The 24,118-nt window shown below is 52.4% G+C and overlaps 2 protein-coding genes across 3 annotated transcripts; both read left to right on the top strand.

Moving 5' to 3' along the window:
- The first annotated feature begins 837 nt into the window (after positions 1 to 837).
- On the top strand, positions 838 to 11,547 carry REPIN1 (replication initiator 1). Of its 2 annotated transcripts, XM_080975515.1 has the most exons (5): positions 1,010 to 1,108; positions 2,083 to 2,202; positions 2,568 to 2,694; positions 4,335 to 4,439; positions 7,811 to 11,547. In XM_080975515.1, exons 3-5 carry the CDS (start codon positions 2,661 to 2,663, stop codon positions 9,292 to 9,294), a joined length of 1,623 nt encoding a protein of 540 aa, XP_080831641.1. In that variant the 5' UTR covers positions 1,010 to 1,108; positions 2,083 to 2,202; positions 2,568 to 2,660; the 3' UTR covers positions 9,295 to 11,547. The 2 variants fall into 2 exon arrangements, with proteins under 2 accessions (XP_080831640.1, XP_080831641.1); XM_080975514.1 differs by lacking the exon at positions 2,083 to 2,202 and having other exon boundaries at positions 838 to 1,108.
- A 4,024-nt stretch (positions 11,548 to 15,571) lies between these two features.
- Positions 15,572 to 23,317, top strand: ZNF775 (zinc finger protein 775). Its single transcript, XM_080975513.1, has 3 exons — positions 15,572 to 15,652; positions 19,309 to 19,410; positions 20,495 to 23,317. Exons 2-3 carry the CDS (start codon positions 19,329 to 19,331, stop codon positions 22,177 to 22,179), a joined length of 1,767 nt encoding a protein of 588 aa, XP_080831639.1. The 5' UTR covers positions 15,572 to 15,652; positions 19,309 to 19,328; the 3' UTR covers positions 22,180 to 23,317.
- The last annotated feature ends 801 nt before the right edge of the window (positions 23,318 to 24,118 follow it).

Here is a 24,118-nt window from a genome sequence, read left to right as displayed (position 1 = left end):
AAGTAGGACCAATTCAGCCAGCTAGCTCCGGAGATTATCTAATGCTTATTTCCCCTAAATTGATTTTGGAATTTTGTTGTTATTCATGTTTTTATACTGTATTTTATGCTGCTTTTATAATTGTTTTAAAGTGTTTTAAATTTGTTGTTAGCCTCCCTGAGCCCGGTTTTTGAACCGGGAAGGGTGGGGTATAAATAAAAATTTATTATTATAATATTATTACAGTGGTACCTCGGGTTAAGTACTTAATTCGTTCCGGAGGTCTGTTCATAACCTGAAACTGTTCTTAACCTGAAGCACCACTTTAGCTAATGGGGCCTACCGCTGCCACCTTGCTGCTGGAGCACGATTTCTGTTCTCATCCTGAAGCAAAGTTCTTAACCCGAGGTACTATTTCTGGGTTAGCGGAGTCTGTAACCTGAAGCGTCTGTAACCCGAGGTACCACTGTATAGGTTCCTAGCAGGGGCAATCAGTATAAGGGCCACTAACTGGCGGCTGATTCAGGACTTTAAATTGTGCTCTTATATCAAATTTCCTTCTCTGCGTATACTGTGATGTTTTGCTGTTGCTGTGGCCATTGGCTAATGCGAATAAAGTTTTCTCTCTCTCTCTCTCTCTCTCTCTGCATCTGGCTGCGCTGAGCAATTCGAAGAAGCGGAGGCGGAGAAGGTTTCCTTTGCGCACGAAGCGCAGAAGGCTTTCCTTTGCGCCCAGGCGCAGGCGCGCCTCTGGGGAGTCCGCGCCGGCTCCCCATCCCTGGGGTCCCCCCCCGCCACCCCCCCTTCTGTTGCAGGCGAGGCTGCCATCTCCTGCGGGCGGAGGAACTACACTTCCCAGCGTGCAGCGCCGGAGCGTAAATCTTCAAAGGCTAACAAAAGAGCAGCCGGCAAACCTGACAGGCGGAGGGCAGAGCCGGAGGAAGGAGGAGGCGAGCCGGGCCGGGGCGCGCACCGCAGCTGGCCTCTCCGCGCCCCCCCCCCGCCCCGCCCTCCTCCCTGACAGCTGGGGGGCTTTTGGAGGGGGAGGAAGGGGGAGAAGGCGCCCCCCCTCCTGCCCCGGGGGCTGCAAAGGAAGCTCTGGAGGATGGCCGGAGGGAGCCTGGCTCAGGTAGGCCCTGGAGAGACCTCAGCATCGGGGGGGGGGGCTGAGCTCCCCCCCCCCAACCTCACAACAAGGACCCTCCTGCAAAAGGGGCTCGGGGGTGGCGGGGGGGGGTGCAGGATCCGAATGCGCCTCCTCTGCAGGGAGAATATCAAATTACAGCGAAAGGAAAGGGCCCCCCCCCTCCGTGCGTCTTGAGCCGCTGCCAGCCCCCCACCCGCAGCTATTAAAGGCTGCTTTGGGGTTTCCTAAAAGGCACGCAAGGGGGGACCCCCACCCCACAGACTTCCTGCTTTTCCTACGGAGGAAACACCCGCCTCAATGCGTTTTTGGCACCGGGAGCAGAGCTGAAAATGACCCCCGAGCTGCGCTGCTCGGCCCCCGATTTAGGGTGCTCCGGAGAGGGGCGCAAATGCGGCCCCCGGGACCCCGATCTTCCCGTCAAACTTCACGGGTGATGGATGGATCTGCGTTAGCAGCGAGGGGCGTTTGGATGAAAGGAGACCCAAGGGGGCCGTTCGGAAGCGGAGACCCCCTTATTTCTTACTCCCACCCTTCCGGCTAGGAGGCTGCACCCCGAAAGCACGGATTTCATTTCCCTTCTGGGTAAAGACACCCCCCCCCCCACGCCACCATCTTCGAAGGGATCGGGTGCTTTACGGTGGCGTAACCTGCAGGCAGGCCAGGGCAGAGGAAGGAGCTGGGAAAACGAGGCGGAGGGGTCTTCCTGGCATATTTCTCCCCCAAAATATCAGAAACTACCCCCACAAAAAAGGTCAGAGTTAATTCCCCAAAGCCCAGTGCAGGTTCTGCTCGAATATTATTGTTGATGGTCAGAGAAAGGGCCACCACCAGAGGGGGAAAAGGCAGAGAAATATTGGGAAAGGCTTTGGAAGCCCCCTCCCCTCGCTGGGCCCTGTGACAGGTGTGCCCCCCCCCCGCCCTGCAGCCACCACAGACACCTTTTGTTTGTCCACAAGGTCAAGGAGGTCCCGGCGGGCCACTTGCGTGCCACACACCTGCCGGGGTGACGGGGACCGGGCTTTGTGGCAGAGCTACGCTTTCTATGTAGAAGGCTCCGTCCCCGATGGCATCGCCAGGTAGGACTGGAAATGCCCACCCCCGGCCCAAAACGCCCCCCCCAAAAAAAGAGAGGGGGAGAGAGACAGTGCTGAGCTTAGACGATGCCCCAAGGGCCCGGCTCCGTGCAGGAGAAGTGGGTCTGTGGCAGGACAGTTGCCCTGCATGCAGAACGCCCCAGACCCCGTCCGCAGGCAAGGCTAGGAAACCCAGTTTGTGGGCAGGCTGTCCTTGGGCGAGAAAGGGCCGCAATCAGTGGCCTCTGCGGCCCCTGGAATACGCAGTCCTTCCTCCAGGACGGGATTCGTGTTGGTGGTGGCGGCGGTCTTCCCGAAACAGGGTCGGATCCTGCGGTGCTGAGAGAGGGGGCTTCTCCTCGTTGCAGGTGCCCGTGGCCTTTGAGGACGTGGTGGTCTATTTCTCGCGCGAGGAGTGGGCACAGCTGGCAGAATGGCAGAAGGAGCTATACCAAGACGTAATGGCAGAGAATTACGAGCTGGTCTCCTCGCTGGGTAAAGTCGACGTATATACTGTTTTTTGGGGGGGAGCTGGCCAGAAAGAGAGAGAGAGGGGGTTCAAATGGCCCCAAAGGAGAGTAGACATGAGGAAGGGGAAATGCCAGAGATAGAATCACAGAATTGTAGAGTTGGAAGGGACCCCCAGCGTATATCTAGTCCAACCCCAAATGCAATGCAGGAGTCCAGCCCACAGCCATCCCTGGCTGGGCGCAAACTACCGACCTTAGACGTGGCGATTCCTGCTTTGAAAGGGGGTTGGACTAGATGACCCCTGGGGTCCCTTCCAATTCTATGACGTCAGGACAGAGAGAGCTGTTTGACAGGGGAACAGACTCCCAAGGAAGGGCAGCAGGCTCTCCTTCGTTGGAGGTTTTTAAGCAGAGGTTGGGCATTCAGAGACATGAGGACTAGAACCTTGCTCATTTCAATAGGAAGGGCTGCAGCTCAGAAGGTCCCAGCTTCCGTCCCCTCCCCAATTAGGGCTGGGAAGGCTCCTTGCCTGAAAGCCCAGAGGAGCTACTGCAAGCCAGTGCAGACAATGCTGTGCTAGATGGGCCAATGGGCCTGGCTTTCTAGTTTAGGGAAAAGGTGAGGAAGAGCAGACGCGATAGGAGTAAAGTTTTTCCTCCTCTCTCCTAAAGCCAGAACTCGAGGGCATCCAAGGGAGCTGAAGGTTGGGAGATTTAGGAGAGATTTTCGAAGCCCTTCTTCACACAGCACAGAGTTAAACTATGGAACTCCCTGCCACAGGGATGGCCGCCAAGCTAGATGGCTTTAAAAGGGGATTAGGCAAATTCATGGAGGAGGAGCGGGTGATGGAGTGGCCGCCGGGACCACATAACACCGGTCCTGAGAGATCTGCATTGGCTCCCAGTATGTTTCTGAGCACAATTCAAAGTGTTGGTGCTGACCTTTAAAGCCCTAAACGGCCTCGGTCCAGTATACGGTACCTGAAGGAGCTTCTCCACCCCCATCATCCAGCCCAGACACTGAGGTCCAGCTCCAAGGGCCTTCTGACGGTTCCCTCATTGTGAGAAGTGAGGTTACAGGGAACCAGGCAGAGGGCCTTCTCCGTGGTGGCACCTGCCCTGTGGAACACCCTCCCTTCAGATGTGAAGGAAATAAGCAGCTATCTTCTCTTTAAAAGACATCTGAAGGCAGCCCTGTTTAGGGAAGTTTTTAATATTTAATGCTGAATTGTTTTTAATATTCAGTTGGAAGCCGCCCAGAGTGGCTGGGGAGACTCAGCCAGATGGGCAGGGTATAAATAATAAATTATTATTCTATACCAGCCAGGATGGCTCCTCTCTGCCTTCACAGCAGGAGACAGAGATGCTTCCGAATTCCAGCTGCTGGGAAACCCCAGGAGGGGAGAATTGCTCTCGTGCTCCCATCTGGCAGGGAGGGTTTCTGGGAGGCCCTGATCCCGGAGGGGTCTTCTAATGGAGGTCCATTACGATAGCAGAACCTCCAAATCCAGAAACAGTCTACCCCCGAATAACCAGATAATGGGGGAACAGCAGTTGGAGAACATTGCTGCCCTCAGGTCCTACTTGGCCATTGTGGAGGGGGGGCTCTTTTATGTTCTTCTACCCCCCTCAACTAACCCCCGCCTCTGCTTCTGTCCTTTGCAGAATGCCTGCTCTCTATCCCTGAACTGCTCTCCCGGCTGGCACGGGGAGAGGCGCCCCACCCTGCTGCAGACCCCCCACCCTCTGCGGGAAACGCCGACTCCCCAGGTAAGAGCACGGGACTCCTAATCTCAGGGTCGTGGGTTCGAGCCCCATGTTGGGCGAAAAGATTCTTGCATTCCAGGGGGTTGGACTAGATGACCCTCGGGGTCCCTTCCACTCCACAGCACTAAGAATTCTAAGAAGGATGATTTTAAGAGTGGGGCAGGGAGGGGTCTAGCAAGGAATCAGGGCAGGCTGTCCCATTGCAGCTCAGGGAGTGGAGCACATGCCTGATAAGCATTATCGGGAATTTGTAAGATATAACGAAAGTTAATCTGCATAAAACTGCACCCCTCTGCAGCTGCCCAGTTGCCCTAAAGCAGGCATTGCAAAACTCGGCCCTCCAGATGTTTTGTTTTGTTTTTTTCAAAATGTTTTATTAATTTTCCAAAAAATTTAAAACACACAAACAAACACACATCCTCTTTGAATCTTGGTAACATTATTAAGTGACTTCCTCAAATCCCCTTGGTTGAATTTCATTATGTATCATTTTAACAGTTTTCCAAAATCAATTTTCTCAAAAAATTAACTTAATCACTTAACTTCTTTCTTTCATTCTTTCTAATTTAGCTTTAAACATCTTAAATCCTATCCTTACATACTTAAATCCTAAGCCTATCTAGTATTTGCAAGCTTTTCCAATTAAGTTGTCTTGACATACTTGGCTAAATAGTCTTTAAATATCTTCCATTCTTCCTGGTACTCCTCCTCCTTCTGGTCGCAGACTCTTCCAGTCAGTCCAGATGTTTTGGGACTACAACTCCCATCATCCCTGACCATTGATCCCATTAGCTAGGGGTGATGGGAGTTGTAGTCCCAAAACACCTGGAGGGCCGAGTTTGGGGGTGCCTGCCCTAAAGAAAGCACCGGCCCTGAACCTGAGAGAGATGTATAAACTTATGCACAGCATGAATAAAGGGGACAGAGAAGAGTTACTCTGCAGTCGTAGCAACACTTGGGACAGGCAGTGCAAGCTGAATGCTGCAAGATTCAGGGCAAAAGAAAGGACTTTTTTTCTACACTCAGCGCATAGCTAAAATTTGAAATTCACTCCCCACAAGATGTAATGACGGCACCCCCTTGGGTGGTTTTAAAAAAGAGAGTGGGGTTAATTCATGGGGGAGAGGGCGATCGATGTCTCTTAGTAGCCCCAGGGGCCAAATATTGCTTCCTGAAGAATGGTGAGGGCGCTGCTGTTCCGCTCAGGTCCGGTTTGTGAGTTTAAGAACATAAGAGGAGCCAATGGCCCACCTAGTCCAGCCCCCTGTTCTCGCAGCAGCCAACCAGATTCCTGCGGGGAACCAGCAGGATTCGAACCCAGGAGCCGCTCTCCCCAGATGCGGAGGCAGAGCAGAGCCGTCCTGGCTAAGAGCCATCAATAGCTTTATTGTCCTCCATGAATTTGTCTCACCCGCTTTTAATGCCACCAGGCTTGGCGGCCATCCCTGCATCCTGTAGCAGCGAGTTCCGCAGATTAAAGCTGTGCTGTGTGAAGGAGGACTTTATTTTATCTGTCTTGAGCACCTCATAGAATAATAGAACTGTCGATCTGGAAGAGAGACTGAGGGTTCTCTAGTCCTGCAAAGCAGCAATCTCAGCACATGGTTTCCCATCCAATTTGAAACCAGGCCAGAGCCTGCTTAGCTTTGCAAATGTGCTGGCAGTTTTACTGCTGCACCGCTCCTCATGGGCGTAGCCCAGGGGCAGGGAGGGGCAGCTGCCACCCCCAATCAATAAAAATCATAGCAAACTGAGGTTCTGTCCCCCTAACCAGGCTGAGGGCCTGCCCGTCCTCCCATCAGATATCAAGGAAATAAACAACTATCTGACTTTTGGAAGACATCTGAAGGCAGCCCTGTTTAGGGAAGTTTTTAATGTTTTAGGTTTTAATGTGCTGTTCATTCTGTCAGGAGCCGCCCAGAGTGGCTGGGGAAACTCAGCCAGATGGGCGGGGTATAGATAATAAATTATTATTAATTATTATTATAACAAAAATCCTAGCCACACCCATGCCAAACCCCCTGTGGCTTCCAGGGCATGGATCCCCTTGGGCCTGATCCACGTAAAGAGCTCCCCTTCTCATCCCCTCCAACATTCCTACTCAACGTAGGGATGTCCTACTCAACAACAACAACAATTTCATTATTTGTACCCCACCCATCTGCCTGGGTTGCGCAAGCCACTCTGGGCGGCTTCCAACATATATATATATATATAATAATGCATTAAACATTTAAAAACTTCCCTATACAGGGCTGCCTTAAAATGTCTTCTAAAAGCTGTATACTTCCTTATCTCCTTGGCTCGGGGGTCGGATAACTCCATACCCTCCAACATTTCTCCAATGAAAATAGGGACATCCGGCGCTGTGGTCTAAACCACAGAGCCTCTTTTTAAAATTTTTTAATTGAATTTTACAAGAAAATAAAAAGAAAGAGAAACAAAGAATAATACATAACACTGTAAACACATTTATATACATGTTTTCCAAAATACAAACTAAAAAAAAAAGACAAAAGACAAAGGAAAAGAAAAAAACCTTTTCATAACCAATAATATTACCAAATTCATGCTTCAAACATTACAATATATAAATCCTAGTTAAAATATTATAAAAGACTTCCACCGCATTCACCGCACGTCTCTTAGTTATCTTGCTTGCCTTTGCATCTGTTCTTGAATCATTTCCCTTCCTTGGGTTCTTTCATAAACAGTCAAATCTTTATGTTCTCTATATTTTTCACAAGGTTATTCTAAGCACAACCAAACTTTTGTATTTGAGCCCTGCTTGTATAAATATTCATTTAAGCATTCCCATTGTTTCTGAATTATAGTTTTGGATTTAATAAGGCATAAACCATAGAGCCTCTTGGGCTTGCCGATCAGAAGGTCGGCGGTTCGAATCCCCGCGACGGGGTGAGCTCCCGTTGCTCGGTCCCTGCTCCTGCCAACCTAGCAGTTCAAAAGCACACCAGTGCGAGTAGATAAATAGGTCCCGCTCCGGCGGGAAGGTAAACGGCGTTTCTGTGCGCTGCTCTGGTTCGCCAGAAGCGGCTTAGTCATGCTGGCCACATGACCCGGAAGCTGTACACAGGCTCCCTTGGCCAGTAAAGTGAGATGAGCGCCGCAACCCCAGAGTCGGCCACGACTGGACCTAACAGTCAGGGGTCCCTTTACCCTTTACCTTTTAAGACAAAGCGGGACATTCTGGCATCAAATTTGCAACTCAGGAATGTCCCTGGAAAATAGGGGCATTTCGAGGGTCTGCCTTCTGCTTTTAGAGAAGACCAGGCGATGGAACGATGTAAGTGTCCCCTTTGGAGGTGTCCAGATTAATGCCCATATTTCCCCTCTCTCCTGTTTCCTTCCTGCAGCTGACGTGATCGAGACGCAGCCCCAAAAGGCGCCGGACACCCCAGTGGCCTCCGAGGGACCCGGTCCAGACTCGGCAAAGACCCCCCGCCCTCGGGCCGCCAAGAAGGGCCCCAAGAGAGGGGCGTCGCAGGCCACGCGGGGGCCCTCGGGGGCCGGCCGGGCCCCTGCAGACCGGTCGAAGACCCCCAAGCGGGAGAAGCCTTTCAAGTGTCCCAAGTGCCAGCGCCGTTTCCTGGGCCGCCTGGCACTGACCGCCCACCGGCGCCTGCACGTCCGCAAGTGGCCCCGGCCGGGCCCCCAGAGCGCGGGAAGGGCCCCCCAGGCGCCGGAGCTCGCCGTGCCCCAGGAAGGCCAGCCGGGTGCCAGCCCCAGCCCTTTCCCCTGCAGCCAGGGCGAGGGCACCCTGCCCTTCTGGCCAGAGATGGCTCTGCACCAGCAGTCTCCTCTGACACATGGCTTCAACCCCTGGTCGCTGGGCTACGGCCCCCAGCCCTTGCCCGGCCACCAGGCGCCCGGCCTGCCCAGCAACGGGGAGTTCATCTGCGACCAGTGCGGCTGGAGCTTCCACGGCTGGGAGGAGCTGGTGACGCACCAGATGGCGCACATGGCGGCCGAGGGCATCGCCGGCTCCGTGCCTAAAGCAGGCGCCCTGGCGCAGCTGTCGGGTGACCGCCCTTACGCCTGCGCCCAGTGTGGCAAGAGCTTCCGCCACAAGCCCAACCTGTTGGCGCACCGGCAGGTGCACACGGGCGAGCGCCGCTACCAGTGCCAGGAGTGCGGCAAGTCCTTCGGCAGCAAGGCCTACCTGGCGTCGCACCAGCACATCCACACCGGCGAGAAGCCCTACGTGTGCGCCCAGTGCGGCAAGAGCTTCCGCCACAAGCCCAACCTCATCTCCCACCAGAAGATCCACACCAGGGAGCCCCTGCCGCCCAGCCACCCGCTGGACGCCTTTGAGGGAGATGCCTTCCAGAACCCGCGCACTGCGGCGGACGCCCTCGGGCTGGACACCTTCCGCCGGCCCCTGCCGCTGCCTCCAGTGCCGCCGGTGCCGACCGATGCCCGCCTGGCCTGTGCGCAGGGCGACACCCCTCTGCCGCCGCTGCCCAGCGTGCTGCCGCCGCCTCCCACAGCAATGGCCGAGCGCCCCTTTGTGTGCCCCGTCTGCGCCAAGCAGTTCCGCTGCAAGCCCTACCTGGTGGCGCACATCCGCATCCACACGGGCGAGAAGCCCTACGCCTGCAGCCGCTGCCCCAAGCGCTTCTCGCAGAAGTCCAACCTGGTGTCTCACGAGCGCCTGCACACGGGGGAGAAACCCTACGCCTGCCCGCTCTGCCCCAGGGTCTTCAGCCAGGGCTCCAACATGCGCGCCCACCAGAGGAGCCACAGGAACGTGGCCGCTCCCGGAGAGACGGGCGTCAGCCTCCGACAGGGGTATGTGGTGAGGCAGATCCAGCCGCCACCGCCGCCTCCGCCAAACTAGGCCTCTGGGGCCTGCTCCCTCCATAGCTGGGCTGGCCGCTGCTTCTTGGCCCTCTGGCCTCCTTGCCTGCCCAGGAATTGTTTGGCACGGTTCCTGCATCGCAGTGGGGTTGGGCTGGATGTCCTTTCCAACACTACAGTTCTACGGTGCACCCGTGTTTCCATTTGGTGCGGTTCCTGAATTGCAGCGGGGTTGGGCTGGATGACCCCTGGGGTGTCGCAGCACTCCAGATCTATGGCACAACCACGTTTCCCTGCGGCCGCGTGAACTGGGCAAAGTCTGCGGTGCCCTTCCGTCCCTTGGTGAGTCTGCAGATTTCCCACCGGAAAGAGGTCCTCTCCTCTCGCTGCCCCCGCCCTGCCTTAACCTCAGAATTTTGCTTTGGCAAACTTCGCCCTGCCCTGAGAAATCAAACAAGGCAGGAGGGACCCAGGACTTTCGTTTCCGGAAAAAGAGTCGCCATGCCTAAGGCCTCCCCGGAGTATTTTTCTGCTGTCCTGGAGAGGCTGCCGAGGAAATGCACTCTGCACGTGTTTGGCGACACACTCTTCTTTCTGATGGAGAACGGAGCGTGTGGCTTAAAAGGGAGCAGGGGTCCACGGTTCAGAGGTGGGGCGCAGGATTTGCAGCCTCGGTCCCCGCTATCTCCACTGCAATGGATCTCCTCTGGGGAGGGGGTGGCGCTCGTGGTCCCGTGGGCTGAGTCTGAACTGGGGGGCTTCCTTTGCTCGATGTCTCCAGCAGGGGCAGCGAGCAGACTGAGATCGAGAGCAGAAGACGCGGGAACGTTAGAAGATAAGAGAAGCGTACTGGATCAGGCCAATGGCCCGTCCAGCGCAGCATCCCGTTCTCACAGCGGCTGACCAGATGCCCAAAGGGGAACCAGCAAGCAGGACCAGAGGGCAGCAACTCCCTCCAATTGTTGTCCTCCATTACAGTGGTACCTCAGGTTACAGACGCTTCAGGTTACAGACTCTGCTAACCCAGAAATAGTACATCGGGTTAAGAACTTTGCTTCAGGATGAGAACAGAAATCACGTGGCGGTGGCGGGAGGCCCCATTAGCTAAAGCGGTGCTTCAGGTTAAGAACAGTTTCAGGTTAAGAATGGACCTCCGGAATGAATTAAGTACTTAACCCGAGGTACCACTGTATCTGGTTATGCAGAGGTAGACTGCCCCTGGGCATGGAGGTTCTGCTGTCATAATAGACCTCCATAAGAAGCCCTCCTGCCGTTTCCGGCAGCAATGGCCACTAAATGCTTGGGGAGAGAGGCTCCGGCAGTGGAGGTACAGCAGAACCATCCTGGCTCTCTCCTCCTCCTCCAAGAATTTGTCTAAACCCCTTTTAAAGCCATCTAGATTGGTGACCGTTGCTGTCTCCTGAGGGAGGGAGTTCCGCAGATTAACTACGAGAGTCGAGGGACTGCAGAGGCCCTGCGGCCAACAAAAGCCAGCCTGAGCTCTAAAAATAAAATAAAAAATCCGGACCTTTGCTGCTTCTTTGCAGACGGACGGTTTCCGTGAACGGCAGAATTTGGGGCAGGGATGTGCCTGTGGACAGAGAGCGAGAGAGCGAGAAAAAGGACTCTCATCCACAACTGACACAGCATGATAGATTTTTAAAATAATTAGAAGCAGGCCTGTCTTGTCGTGACTTTGGGGGAAATTCCGCGCAGAAGCAGGCAAGATTCTTTTGGTTTGTTTTTTCCCCTTTTAGGATTGCAGCTTAATTTTTTAGAAAATAAGCAGGTGGCTAGTCCTCATTGCTGGCGAGACACGATCCGAAGATTTGTGAGTCGTCTCTGCACGAGGTTCAAAATCTGCAGCGAGGAGGAGCTGCCGGGGGTCTTGCATGGTGACCTGTTCCTCTCACCCGACTTCCAAGTCCTATTGTCCTACCTCTGTCCTCAAAGCCTCCTTCAACTTTTTACCTTCGGCTTCTGCAGCACCGCATGCAAACGGAGCAAGGGGGAAAAGCTTCTCTGCATCTATTTGCTTAATTCGGCATTATTTATACCCAGGGCAGGCTATGGGATTGGGTCGTTTGTGTGTCCGTGTGTGCAAGACTTGTGGACAAGGAGACCACATCCTAAACTCCTAACGCTAACTTTAAGAAAATAATGCAAGGTAGTAGTAACACTGCCCTTTCTAGGTGCCCTGTTTTAGACACAAGCCAATTTCATTTTCAAGCGGTTTCCTATTGTATACTCTTTTAAAACAAATAAAGCGGTAGATGTTAATTTTAAAAACACAGTTCCTTGCAGTGTGTCGACTGTGGCCATGTGGCCTCGCGCTTTCTTCCCAAAACCAGTTGAATTAAAGCCACGTTGGGGGGCCTTGCAGATGCAATGGACTGCAATTCCCATCAGCTCCTTCCAGTGTGGTCAAATGTTGTGGGGCTGATGGGAGTTGTACATCCAGCAATCATCTGGACTACTGCAATGCGCTCTATGTGGGGCTACCTTTGAAGGTGACCCGGAAACTGCAACTAATCCAGAATGCGGCAACTAGACTGGTGACTGAGTGGCCGCCAAGACCATATAACACCAGTCCTGAAAGACCTTCATTGGTTCCCAGGACGTTTCCAAGCACAATTCAAAGTGTTGGAGCTCACCTTTCAAGCCCTAAACGGCCTCGGTCCTGTATACCTGAAGGAGCGTCTCCACCCTCATCGTTCCGCCCGGACACTGAGGTCCAGCTCCGAGGGTCTTCTGGTGGCTCCCTCCCTGCGAGAAGCCAGGTTACAGGGAACCAGGCAGAGGGCCTTCTTGGTGGTGGCGCCCACCCTGTGGAACGCCCTCCCACCAGATGTCAAAGAGAACAACTATCTGACTTTTAGAAGACATCTGAAGGCAGCCCTGTTCAGGGAAGTTTTTAATGTGTGACATTTTAATGTATTTTTAATCTTTGTTGGAAGCCACCCAGAGTGGCTGGGGAGACCCAGCCAGATGGGCAGGGTAGAAATAATAATTTATTATTATTACCTTGGGGGGCCTGGCAGATGCAATGGACTGCAATTCCCAACAGCTCCTTCCAACGTGGTCAAATGTTGTGGGGCTGGTGGGAGTTGTAGAGTCCAGCAACATCTGGAGGTCTGTAGGTTCCCCATCTCTGAATTAACGGGAATGCCTGCAACCCACCACGGAAATGTCAGAAGGACCTCTTTTTAACAGGAGGAAATACAGCAATGAGGGGATGTGAGCTTCCGGGTTACACAGCATTCTTCATACAAATTCCCAATAACCTGGATCTCTCCCATGGGTCAAGTTTACCTGTACGGTGGCGCTAAAAGTTTGTGCACAGGCAGCCTTCTTCCCAATACAGTGGTACCTTGGTTATCAAACTTAATCCATTCCAGAAGTCTGTTCAAACACCAAAGCGTTCCAAAACCAAGGCGCGCTTTCCCATAGAAATTAATGCAAAATGGATTAATCTGTTCCAGACTTTTAAAAACAACCCCTAAAACAGCAATTTCACATGATTTTTGGTATCTTAACGAGACCATTGATTCATAAAATGAAAGCAATAAACAATGTACTGCAGTCACACAATCAATCAGTAGCTGGACTGGGTGTCACACAGTCACAAAAACAAAACAAGAAAGCCGCAAAAAAACAACGGCAAAATAAATAGCAAAATCAAACAGACCTCAGCGTAACACTCAAATCGTCAGCCTAACTCTCAAAATGGAGCACATTCAGCTTCTGAAAACAGTTCACAAACTGGAACACTCACTTCCGGGTTTGCAGTGTTTGGGTTCCAAGTTGTTTGAATACCAAAGGCGTTTGAGAACCAAACTACCACTGTACGATAAATATCCTTCGCATGAATGCCAGCGTTCTTACGAAGCCCACAGTTGCCTTCCCGCTGAAGAATGCTGCGTAGCACAGAGGTTGATTGTGAGAATACTTTGCCAGTGCCAGCCCACATTTCTTCAAAAGAAATCAGCCCGGACTACTTCGGGGTTTGCAGGTTCTCCATCCAGACATTGCCATCATTGTTATTAATTTAATTATTTAATTGTTTAATTAGTCTACTGCCCTTCATCTGAAGATCCCAGGATGGTTCACATCAGGAAAATACAAAATGAGAATGCAGAATGGCCTCTTAGTCCCACCTTAGCAGACGGGAGGTGCAGGCTGAGAAAAGGTGAGCTCTCCCAAGGCCCTGTGAGTCTGAGTTCATGGCAGAGGCAAGATGTGAGCAGGGGGCTTCCTGGGATGCAGACCCCTCACTCTGGGAGGGCTGACGGAAGGGAGTCCAGCCCCGTTGGTCCAGAAGAGCCCTAGCTCAGTGGCAGAGAGCATCTGTTTGCAAGACAGAAGGTCCCAGGTCCAGTCCCTGGGAGAGAGTCCTGCCTGGACCCCAGAGAGCTGCTGCCAGCCAGTGCAGACTCCATTGATATCCAGCCTTGAGTCCCCAGATGTGGTTGGAGTCAAACTCCCACTGCTCTGACCATTGGTCATGCTGGCTGGGGACGATGGGGATTTCAGTCCCACAACACCTGGGGCCCCAAGGTTCAAGGACGCAGGCGTGCAGACAGCATTGTGGGGGGTTCTAAACACAGGTGGTGCTGTGGGTTAAACCACAGAGCCTAGGACTTGCCGATCAGAAGGTCGGCGGTTCGAATCCCCGTGACGGGGTGAGCTCCCGTTGCTCGGTCCCTGCTCCTGCCAACCTAGCAGTTCGAAAGCACGTCAAAGTGCAAGTAGATGAATAGGTACCGCTCCGGCGGGAAGGTAAACGGCATTTCCGTGCGCTGCTCTGGTTTGCCAGAAGCGGCTTAGTCATGCTGGCCACATGACCTGTACGCCGGCTCCCTCGGCCAGTAAAGTGAGACGAGCGCCGCAACCCCAGAGTCGGCCACGACTGAACCTAATGGTCAGGGGTCCCTTTACCTTTAAACAGAGGTTGGGGGGCGCCTGTCAGAGATTCCTTAGTTGTGATTCCAGCATTGCAGCGGGTCGGACTAGATGACCCTTGGGGGTCCCAACTTCACAATTCTATTTTTAAAATTTATTAAAGATAATATTAAAAGTTATTAAAAGTTATTTTTAAAAAGTTATTAAAAGTTATTTTTAAAAAGTTATTAAAAGTTATTTTTAAAAAAGTTATTAAAAGTTATTTTTAAAAAGTTGTAGCAGGAACCCCCCACCCCAATCATTCAGTTTGTACAAGCTTCACACACTCACACTCACACACTACATATGCCACACTTCTGTTATAAATTCATAGAAAAATCAACCATACATCGGATTTGCACTGTTCCATTTTTATTTTACTCCATATGACAAGGACTATCAAAGGGGGGTGGCTTGGTTCTGGTCAGCCATAATCCCTTCACCATCCCAGCACATCCACAGGAGCCCTGCCCAGTTGCTATGCCAACCCTGATGGTCCTAGACAGAAGACCATCAAGATCACAAAGACCTTGCATATGGGAGTGGATTCAGCATGGACTGAAACAAAGGACAATGATCAGATCTTCCCTCTGGGGGCAGGAAACTGCCAACTCCCCTTTGTCTCCTGGAAGTGACTCATGGGCAGGGGGAAAGGAGGAACCAGCCAGGTGACAGGACACTCAGGTTACCACCACAACTCCTCCCTCAACCCCTCCTTTCTGTAATGTATGCATGATGTTTCTGGGGGTGGGCTTGACCTAGAGGATGGGAATTTCAAAAGTTTTTATAAGGTCTTGCACACCATTTTTGTGTGTCTTTCCTCTGTCCTGCAAGTGAGGGGAACACCCTGTTGCAACAGTTCAATAAAGGCCAAGCCTACAGGCTGCTGTTTTGCTCCAAGTTATCCTGGTTGGTGTCTTTGTTTTTGTCCAAGGGAGCCCTCGGATTTTTCCGGTAACAAAGTTATTAAAAATAATAACAACAATCTGCTGGAAATCTATCTATCTATCTATCTATCTATCTATCTATCTATCTATCTATCTATCTATCTATCTATTAATTACACCTTTTCTTTTCGCGATTCTGCTCCTACTTTCCGCTGGACGCGCAGGGGTTAAGCCTTGTCCTGCGGAGAAGGGGGCGGAGCGAGGTGCACCAGCCACCTTCCTATTGGCCCTCCCTTTCTCCAATGGCGCCGGCCCGGCTGTGCGCCGCAGCCAATCGCAGGCGCCGCCTCCTGCTCCCTGCGCGCCGGCGTCCTTTCTCTTCTCTCGCTTCTGCGCGAAGCCTTTCCTCCGCGGTCCCGCCCCCGCCCCGGGGATGAGATTGGCAGGCGCCTCGGCCAATCATTGCACCGGAGTTGCTTAAGGTGGCATTGCATTCTCTTGGCCAGTGCAAACAGAGGAGCCAGCTGGTTGCAGAAGGCGGGGATTGGCTTGCAGAGCGCAAGTCACCAGGTAGGAGCATTTTTTTGGGGTGTTGGCATGCTCGGCGCTGCAGATCCACTGGATCCCAGCAGGATCCCGGGATCTGCTGGGGGGAATCCAAGGAGAAAGCCCCCGGAGCCTTTTGCTGGCTGCAGGGAGGGAGCCTGCCATGCCCAGGCGCGCAGCCGAGCCAAGCGGGTGACCTCGGCCTTTGGCTCCCGGGTCCTCCGGGGACTTCCTTTGGTTTGGGCACTTGCAGATTCGCAGCAGCTGCCAGATCCAAGAGGGGCATCCTCCTCCCCGGGCTCAGCTGGCACCGATGAGTGTGGGCTGCCAGCCTGTGCAGGAGGCGGAGGAGGTCGTGCCCAGCTGGCAGCAGCCTACAGAGTTAGACCGTGTGGGTCCACCTAGCTCAGGGCCGCCGCCTCTGACCGGCAGCATTTCAGGCAGGGGAGTCTCCACCCCCCCCCAAACCTGGACATACTACAGGAATTCGAACTCAGAACCTTCCGCATGCTAAGCAACCGCTGCCACCAACCTTCCCAAATAAAAATAGAATAGAATAGAATAGAATAGAATAGAATAGAATAGAAAAGAATTAATATAATATATAATATAATATAATATAATATAATATAATATAATATAATATAATAATATAGGAAGCAGCCTTATGCAGAGCCATATCATTCTCCGCTGAGTTCAGTATTGTCTGCACTGACTGGCAGCAGCGCCGGAGCTTCATGCAGGATACTGTGTATCTGCCACAAATTAAAAAGGCCCTGCCCAAAGCAGATTGTCCTTAGAGCTGGGAAACGGTGGAGGTGTCCTCTTGCTTGCGCTTTCAACTTTTCTGCCCCAGGTCTTCAGTTACTCTGATAGCCATCAATTCAGCCCGTCAAGCCATTCCTTCCCCTTGTTTCTTCTCTGCAGTGGTGGAGAAAAAAGTCTCGCTCCTTGTGGCTGCCCCAGGGGGATTTTGAGCCGGGCTGCTAAGAGGCTATATGGGAATGAAGTCTTGTGTACAGATTAAGGGGAGTCATATCCCCGCTCTCTTCTGCCTTGGCCGGCCCCACCAGGAGTCCTCTGTCTCGTTCTGGGTACCACAGTTTAAGGATGGGTTGGACAAGCAGAGATGATCAAGACTTCAAGAGGAATGTTTAAAGGAGCTGGGGATGTTTTATCTTAAACGGCCTCGGTCCTGTATACCTGAAGGAGCGTCTCCACCCCCATCGTTCTGCCCGGACACTGAGGTCCAGCTCTGAGGGCCTTCTGGCGGTTCCCTCACTGCAAGAAATGAGGTTACAGGGAACCAGGCAGAGGGCCTTCTCGGTGGTGGTGCCCGTCCTGTGGAATGCCCTTGCACCAGATTTGAAGGAAATAAGCAGCTATCCTATCTTTAAAAGACATCTGAAAGCAGCCCGGTTTAGGGAAGTTTTTAATATTTAATGCTGTATTGTTTTTAACACTCAATTGGGAGCCGTGTTAATAATAAATTATTATTATTATTATTATTATTATTAGACGGAGAGGAGATAAGAGAGCCACCTTTCAATATCTGAAGGGCTGTGGCATGGAAAATGGAGCTAGCTTGTTTTCTCCTGCTCCAGAGGGTAGAACTCGAACCCATAGAGGTTTCTAAACAGTGGTTGGATGGCCATCTGTCATGGATGCTTGAGCTGAGATTCCTACGTGGCAGAGGGGTTGGACTAGATGACCCTCAGGGTCCCTCCCAACTTAATAATAATAATAATAATAATAATAATAATTTATTTATACCCCGCCCATCTGGCTGGGTTTCCCCAGCCACTCTGGGCAGCTTCCAACAAACTAAAATACAGTGGTCTGTTAAGCATTGTATTTGATTATATGATGCATATTTTGCCTGTGGTTATAGAGGTACCTCACGGGGGTTGCCGCTTCCCCTCCCTAGACGGAGGCGCTGTGACTTTGGACAGCTGCAGGACAAGGAGGACTCGAACAGGTGGAGCTTTCTCCATGGGGCGGGGGGGACGTGCACCTGTCATGCTTGACAGCTGGCCAGATTTTTATTTGTTTATCTTGCTGCCTTGGTCACTTGCAGAGGTGGAGGGTGCAGAGACACAGAAATGGCTGTCGTTGTGCCAGCATTGGGCACTAAGGTCCACAAAGGGTCTCTCCAACTATGATTCCTGGCCCAGAGGTGGTTGCTGGACCTTTAATTTTATATATATATATAAATAATGATTCCATTTTATCGATATAACCCAAATAACAAAATAGAACTTTATGGGATAAACACATGAAAACCAAACCACAACCAAGCCAGGGCCGTCATGGGATGTTACATTCACAAGAAGAAGTTATAAAGCTGGTTACCTGGATATTTGCCATGAGATGCAGACAGGTAAGTGGAAAATAACCGTCGTAGGAAATGAGAGAGAACAAGAGTTGGGGCACACCTGATATAAAAACATGAAACTTTAAAAGCGATCTTTAGAGACATAAGGAGCACCAAGAAGAAAAGGCTCTATATTACACCAGGACCAACCAATCAACCAATTTGATGTTACTTATTCCAAATTTCTTGAGAGATTTGTGGAAGAGAAAATGCATTTTCCTTCCTTCCATAAAATCCCACCAAACAGAGACAAAAGAGGTTACCTTTGTTGTGCCTTTCAAAAAAATAGGTGTACCACCAGGTAAGTTTTTCATGTAATGCAATTTTCCATATCTTATTCCACCATTAATGAGTTGTTGAGATCAGGCAATGTTTTCCATCTTTGGATAATCAAGAGACTCCTATTCCTTTAACATTAGGATCGTAAGGAAAGGAACTGAAACTAAAACTGCCAATATAGTAATGCTGTTAAACATATCTGTGGTGTGGCTGCAATGGGAGCACTGGGTACGGTTCTGGTTGCTTCGCCTCAAAAATGATGTTATAGAGTTGGGAAAGTGTTCAGGAAAGGGCAAAGGAATAGATCGAGGGGATGGAGCGACTCTCCGGTGAGGAAAGGGTGCGGCGTTTGGTTTGAGTTTAGGGGAAAGGTGAGGAAGAGTCAACATACTAGAAGTTTGTAAAATTACTCCTGGCAAGGAGAAACTGGATAGAGAAAAGAGAGGGGGGAAGGATGTCGATTATTGAAATGTCAGATTGATTGTAAAACTAATGAAATGTATAAATTTGAAAAGTATAAATAAAAAACTAAAAAAGAGAGAAGAGTTTTTCTCCCTCTCTCATAACACTAGAAGTTGTGGACATACAGTGGAGCTGAATGTTGGAAGATTCAGAACGTAGAAAAGGAAGGACTTATCCATGCACTTCATCGTTAAACTGTGGAACTCCTTGCCACAGGAGGCAATGGTGGCCACCAGCCTGCATAGCTTTAAAAGAGGATTGGACAAGTTCAATGGGGGAGAATTTGCTATGACGGCTGACGTGGTCCATCCAATGGACAGGCCTATATGGACAGGCCTAACGTCCTCTTCCTCGTCGTACTTTGCCATTCTGGTTCTTTGTGGCATTCCGGGTTTCAAAGCCCAGCATCCTGGAGCTCCTGCCTCCTGGGGGAGGACGGTTGCTGGCTGCTCTCCCTTGAAATCCTCTTTGGTTTATGATGTTCTGCGGTTGCTTCTCCCAACCGCGCAAGAGACGGTGGGCTGCCTCTTCCTCCCAAATTAATGGCTGTTCCTGCATTTTCCAGGCTTCTCAGAGCCGGGAAGGATGGAGGAGAGGAGAAAGAATGGTGGCCTCCTGCGTAAGAGGGATTCTGGAGAAAATGAAGCGTCCTGGAACGTCAGCTCAGGTTTGTGTTGTCCTCCAAGATGTGGGGAGCCCCCATGCCCAGCGGGGAGGCAAGTTACCCATTTTATTTGGGGTCACGCTCCCTCTGAAGGAGCAAGTGCATAGCTTGGAGGTTCTCCTGGGTGCACATCTGTCTCTGGAAACCCAAGTACTGTTTTGGGGGGACAGGGGATGGGCGGGTGTGGAGGACTCCCTGGTCCTGAATGGGGTAACTGTGCCCCTGAAGGACCAGGTGCGCAGCCTGGGAGTCATTTTGGACTCACAGCTTTCCGTGGAGGCGCAGGTCAAGTCTGTGTCCAGGGCAGCTGTCTGCCACCTCCATCTGGTAGTTATCTCTCACTTGGACTACTGCAATGCGCTCTACGTGGGGCCACCGTTGAAGGTGACCCGGAAACTACAACTAATGCAGAATGCGGCAGCTAGAGTGGTGACTGGAACCAGCCAGAGGGCCTTCTCGGTGATGGCTCCCACCCTGTGGAACGCCCTCCCATCAGATGTCAAGGAAATAAACCAACTATCTGACTTTTGGAAGACATCTGAAGGCAGCCCTGTTTAGGGAAGCTTTTAATGTTTGATTCTGTTTTTAATATTCTGCTGGGAACCGCCCAGATAGGCGGAGTATAAGTAAATAATATTAATAATAATAATTTATTTCTATCTTGCAGTGGGTTGGTCTAGATGACCCTAGGGGGTCTCTTCCAACTCTGCGATTCTATGATCCTCTCCAGAATCTTCCATTCAGTTCCATTGGATGTGCATGAGCTCTAGTGCAATGAGAAAGGGAGAGAAACCTTTTATCGTTTCTTCACCCCGTGCCTCATTTTTTAAACTCCCCAAATGTTTCTGCCTTTCTTCATTGGGGAGTTGCTCCTTAATCCTCTGGCTTGCCCTTTCCTGCACATTTTTAATCTCCACAGTTTATTTTCTCCCGCAAGTGTGTTTCCAGCCCAGATCTCCTGTTGTCACAAGGCAATTATTCCTTTTTATTTTTATTTACTTTTATTCTTATTCCTTTTTATTTTATTTTTATTCCTTCGAAAGGACAACCACCAACCTCTGACTATTATTTCCCTTTTGTCTTCCAGAAGTCCTCCGCACAACCAGATATACCGAAGAGGGAAGTTGTCCAGAAGAAGAGGCCAAGAAACCAAATGGAACCAGCGACAGGAAGCGGGCAGCGAAAGGCGCCATTTTTCAGTGCACCAGCCGGAGAAGGAGTTTCCCTCGATGGCACAGACTGGCAGCGAGGAACCAGAAGATGCCCCCAGTGGAGGAGGAGGAAGAAGACGACCCCAACTCCGGAGGAAGCAGGGGCTTGCGCACCAACGGCGCAGGAAGAGCGGACTTGGCGGGTGAAGAGCTGCACAGCGCCGTCCGAGTTGGGGAGGGCAAAGCGACCCAGAGAACGGGCGCCGCGGAAGGAGACTTCACCTGTGCGGAGTATGGGAAAGGCTTTGCCGGGCGGTCGTCGCTGAACACCCACCAGCGCACCCACACTGGGGAGAAGCCCTTCGGGTGCCAGGCATGCGGGAGGCGCTTAAGCCAGAGGCCCAACCTGTTGTGCCACCTGCGCCACCACACCGGGGAGCAGCCCTTCCAGTGCGCCAGGTGCGAGCGCCGCTTCTGCCAGAAGCAGCACCTCGCCAGGCACCAGCGGACCCACTTCCGGGGGCAGCCGAGCCCAAGAGCGTGCCCCGAGTGCCAGCGGAGCTTCAGCAACAAGGCGGTTCTGCGCCTCCACCGCCGGGTCCACGCCCGCCAACGCCGGCTGGTTTTCCAGGAGCTGAAGGAGGCCTACCGGGAGACGGTGGCAAGGCAGCGGGAGGAGGCGCGGGCCGGCCTGGGCTGGGCGCCGGCGCGGCCCACGGGGCGCCGTCGGGGGGTGAAGAAGTTCATCTGCAGCGAGTGCGGCAAAGGCTTCACCTGGTGGTCCTCGCTGAGCATCCACCAGCGCATCCACACGGGCGAGAAGCCCTTTCCGTGCTCCCAGTGCGGGAAGAGCTTCACCCAGAAGCCCAACCTCCTGCGCCACCTCCGGTACCACAGCGGCGAGAGGCCTCACGCCTGCGCCGAGTGCGGAAAAGGCTTCACCCAAAAGCAGCACCTGCTCAAGCACCAGCGGACCCACGCGGCGGAGAAGGGTTTCCAGTGCCACGCCTGCGGGCAGACCTTCCCCACCAAGGGGAGCCTCACGGGGCACCAGAGGGCCGGCCACGCGCGATCCGAGGCCCTGGTGGAGCGGGGCCCAGGGCGCTTCGCTCTGGGACACCCGGAGAGCTTGGAGGCGGTGGTGGAATCGCTGGTGGCCGGCGGGCAGGGCCTTTTCTGCCCCGCTGAGGTCTCTGGGCCGCAGGGCGACGACGGGCAGCCGGTTCTGATCGTGGAGCCGGGGACTCGGCCGCTGGCTCTCTCGCAGACGAAGAAGGGGGTCTTCTGGAAGCCCGAGCTCCCCAAGCCCCCCACCCCGGAACAGAAGCAGTACATCTGCAACGAGTGCGGGAAAGGCTTCGTGTCGTGGTCGGCTCTCACCATCCACCGCCGGATCCACACCGGCGAGAGGCCTTACCAGTGCGGCGAGTGCGGGAAGCGCTTCAGCCAGAAGCCCAACCTGGTCCGGCACCAGCGCTACCACACGGGGGAGAAGCCCTACCCCTGCACTGAGTGCGGGAAGCGCTTCGTCCAAAAGCACCATCTCACCAAGCATCAGCGGGTGCACAGGAAGGGCGCCCCGCAAGGGCCGGCCCCCGCTCTCAAGGTGGAGGCGCGATAGGGACTGCCGGCTCGGGGGGGGGGGGGATCGTTGCCAAAACTTGCCTTTCTTGCAGGCCAGGACAAAGTGTGTGTGTGTGTGTGTGTCCTGTCTGTCCGTCCGTCTGTTCTGCTCAAGTGTAATCTTCTTCTTTGCATTTGTGCTTTGCAAGAGTGGGATCTTGCTGCGGGATCTGCTGCACCACAGGTTGTCAGCAAACTTTATCAGCAGGGGGCCGGTCCACCGTCCCTCAGACCTTGTGGGGGGCCGGACTATGCCTCACAAATAACCCAGAGATACATTTTAAATAAAAGGACACCTTCTACTCATATAAAAACATCAGGCAGGCCCCACAAATAAGCAGAGATGCATTTTAAATAAAAGGGCACATTCTACTCATGTAAAAACACACTGATTCCCAGACCATCTGCGGGCCGGATTGAGAAGGTGATTGGGCCGGATCCGGCCCCCAGGTCTTAGTTTGCCTACCCATGCTGTGTTGGGATACCAAGTCTGGGTAAAGGGCAACAACATGGACTCAGCTGCTGCTCTTTTGCAAGTTTCCTCACCCCAGACTTAAGTCAAGAGCGTGTCCTTTGCATAGGGGCTCCCAAATAGTAGTCACAACATTAAGCAGCCTGGGCGTCGTGCGAAAGATTTGGACTACAACTCCCATCAGCTTCCAGGTGTGTTGAGCTGTGTCAGTTAATGGGAGTTGTACTCCCACACATTCGTGGTTTGCGCAAAGGAGAAGCATTGTATGAGGATGGGCAGGGCCTTCCTGGTGTTGGGCCCTGATGGGACCTCAGGGGTTGCCCTGTGTGCCTGATGCAGAACGGATATGGTATTGCTCAGTGTCCTTTTTCTGGGTGGTCAGAACAGGTCAAAAGAAGTTTCCTGGCTGATGTGTGAGGTGTGAACTTATTTCCTGGTGAGCTTGTTCGCATATCCCTGAACTTAGCTGAAGTATGGAGGGGACAGCCACCTCAGGCCAGGCACCAGGGCACCACGTGTGGCCAACCATGTCGAATATAGCTCACCAGGAGCTGGGTAACCGCTTCTGATTGTCGAATGTGTTGTGATCCATTATGGCTGGGCTACATTCAGTGTAGCACAGCCTTCAGCAACCTGGTGCCCTCTGAGGTATTTTGGACTACAACTCCCATCAGCCCCCAGACAGCACAGCATGATGGGAGTTGTAGTCCAAAGCATTTAATAGGGAACCAAGCGGGAAAAGACGGCAAGGCTGTTAAAAGTTTCTTTTTAAAATTTGCCTCTTGCATCCTTTCCGCATCCAGCAAAAGTTTGGAGTTAGCTCATGACCTGGCGCTCCTAGTTTCTTAACAGACTCCAGACTTTGCCCGGCTCCTCTCATTGCCGACCCCACAGAGACCCCCTTCCGGAAGGATGCAAGGTTTCTTCCAAACCTTAGGGCAGAGTCTTCAGTGCCCATCAAGCATTAAATTTCTAAAGATTGGAAATAAATCTTAACAATGTGCTCGTTTCAGGCCTGCGGAGAGGACCGACGTTCTTCCACTCCTGCTCATTCAGACATAACCCCTTCATTCTGTCATGTGTGAATCAGGGCCTCAAGTGCATTTTCCGCAGGGAGACGGTCGTTCACTTGAGAGCGGGGCCTTTCCTTGGTGGGGTGGAGATTCCATTAAAACATCTGTGAAATGTGCCTCTGTTTCTCTTGCTGCTTTTACGTCCCCCCCCCAATCTCTGAGAGCTGAGAGACCCCCGGGGTTCCAGGCCCAAGGTCCAGTTTCCTTGGAAGGTAAGCGGAGACGGCGATGTCTTCAGGGTATATGGTTTTATTTACACATATATGCAACCTGAGCATAGGACGCAGGTGATCTTGCTTATCTGTTAGTCGTGGGTGTGCCAGATTACACCTCCCATCATCATTTAGCAGCAAGGTTAGACTTTGCAGAGGGTTGGACTAGATGCTCCTTGG

Source organism: Podarcis pityusensis, assembly GCF_964106645.2.
Source record: "Podarcis pityusensis genome assembly, chromosome: 12".
In the NCBI taxonomy this organism is placed as follows: Eukaryota; Metazoa; Chordata; class Lepidosauria; order Squamata; family Lacertidae; genus Podarcis; species Podarcis pityusensis.
The sequence above is the reverse complement of the archived record's forward strand: the minus strand, read 5'-3'. Positions and strand labels throughout refer to the sequence as shown.

Coding starts and splice junctions, on each gene's coding strand:
- REPIN1 (XM_080975514.1), top strand. CDS start 1,085: ATGGCCGGAGGGAGCCTGGCTCAG. Junction 1,109..2,567: donor CCGGAGGGAGCCTGGCTCAG/GTAGGCCCTGGA, acceptor TCCTCGTTGCAG/GTGCCCGTGGCCTTTGAGGA. Junction 4,440..7,810: donor GGGAAACGCCGACTCCCCAG/GTAAGAGCACGG, acceptor TCCTTCCTGCAG/CTGACGTGATCGAGACGCAG.
- ZNF775 (XM_080975513.1), top strand. CDS start 19,329: ATGGAGGAGAGGAGAAAGAATGGTGGCCTCCTGCGTAAGAGGGATTCT. Junction 19,411..20,494: donor GTCCTGGAACGTCAGCTCAG/GTTTGTGTTGTC, acceptor TTTGTCTTCCAG/AAGTCCTCCGCACAACCAGA.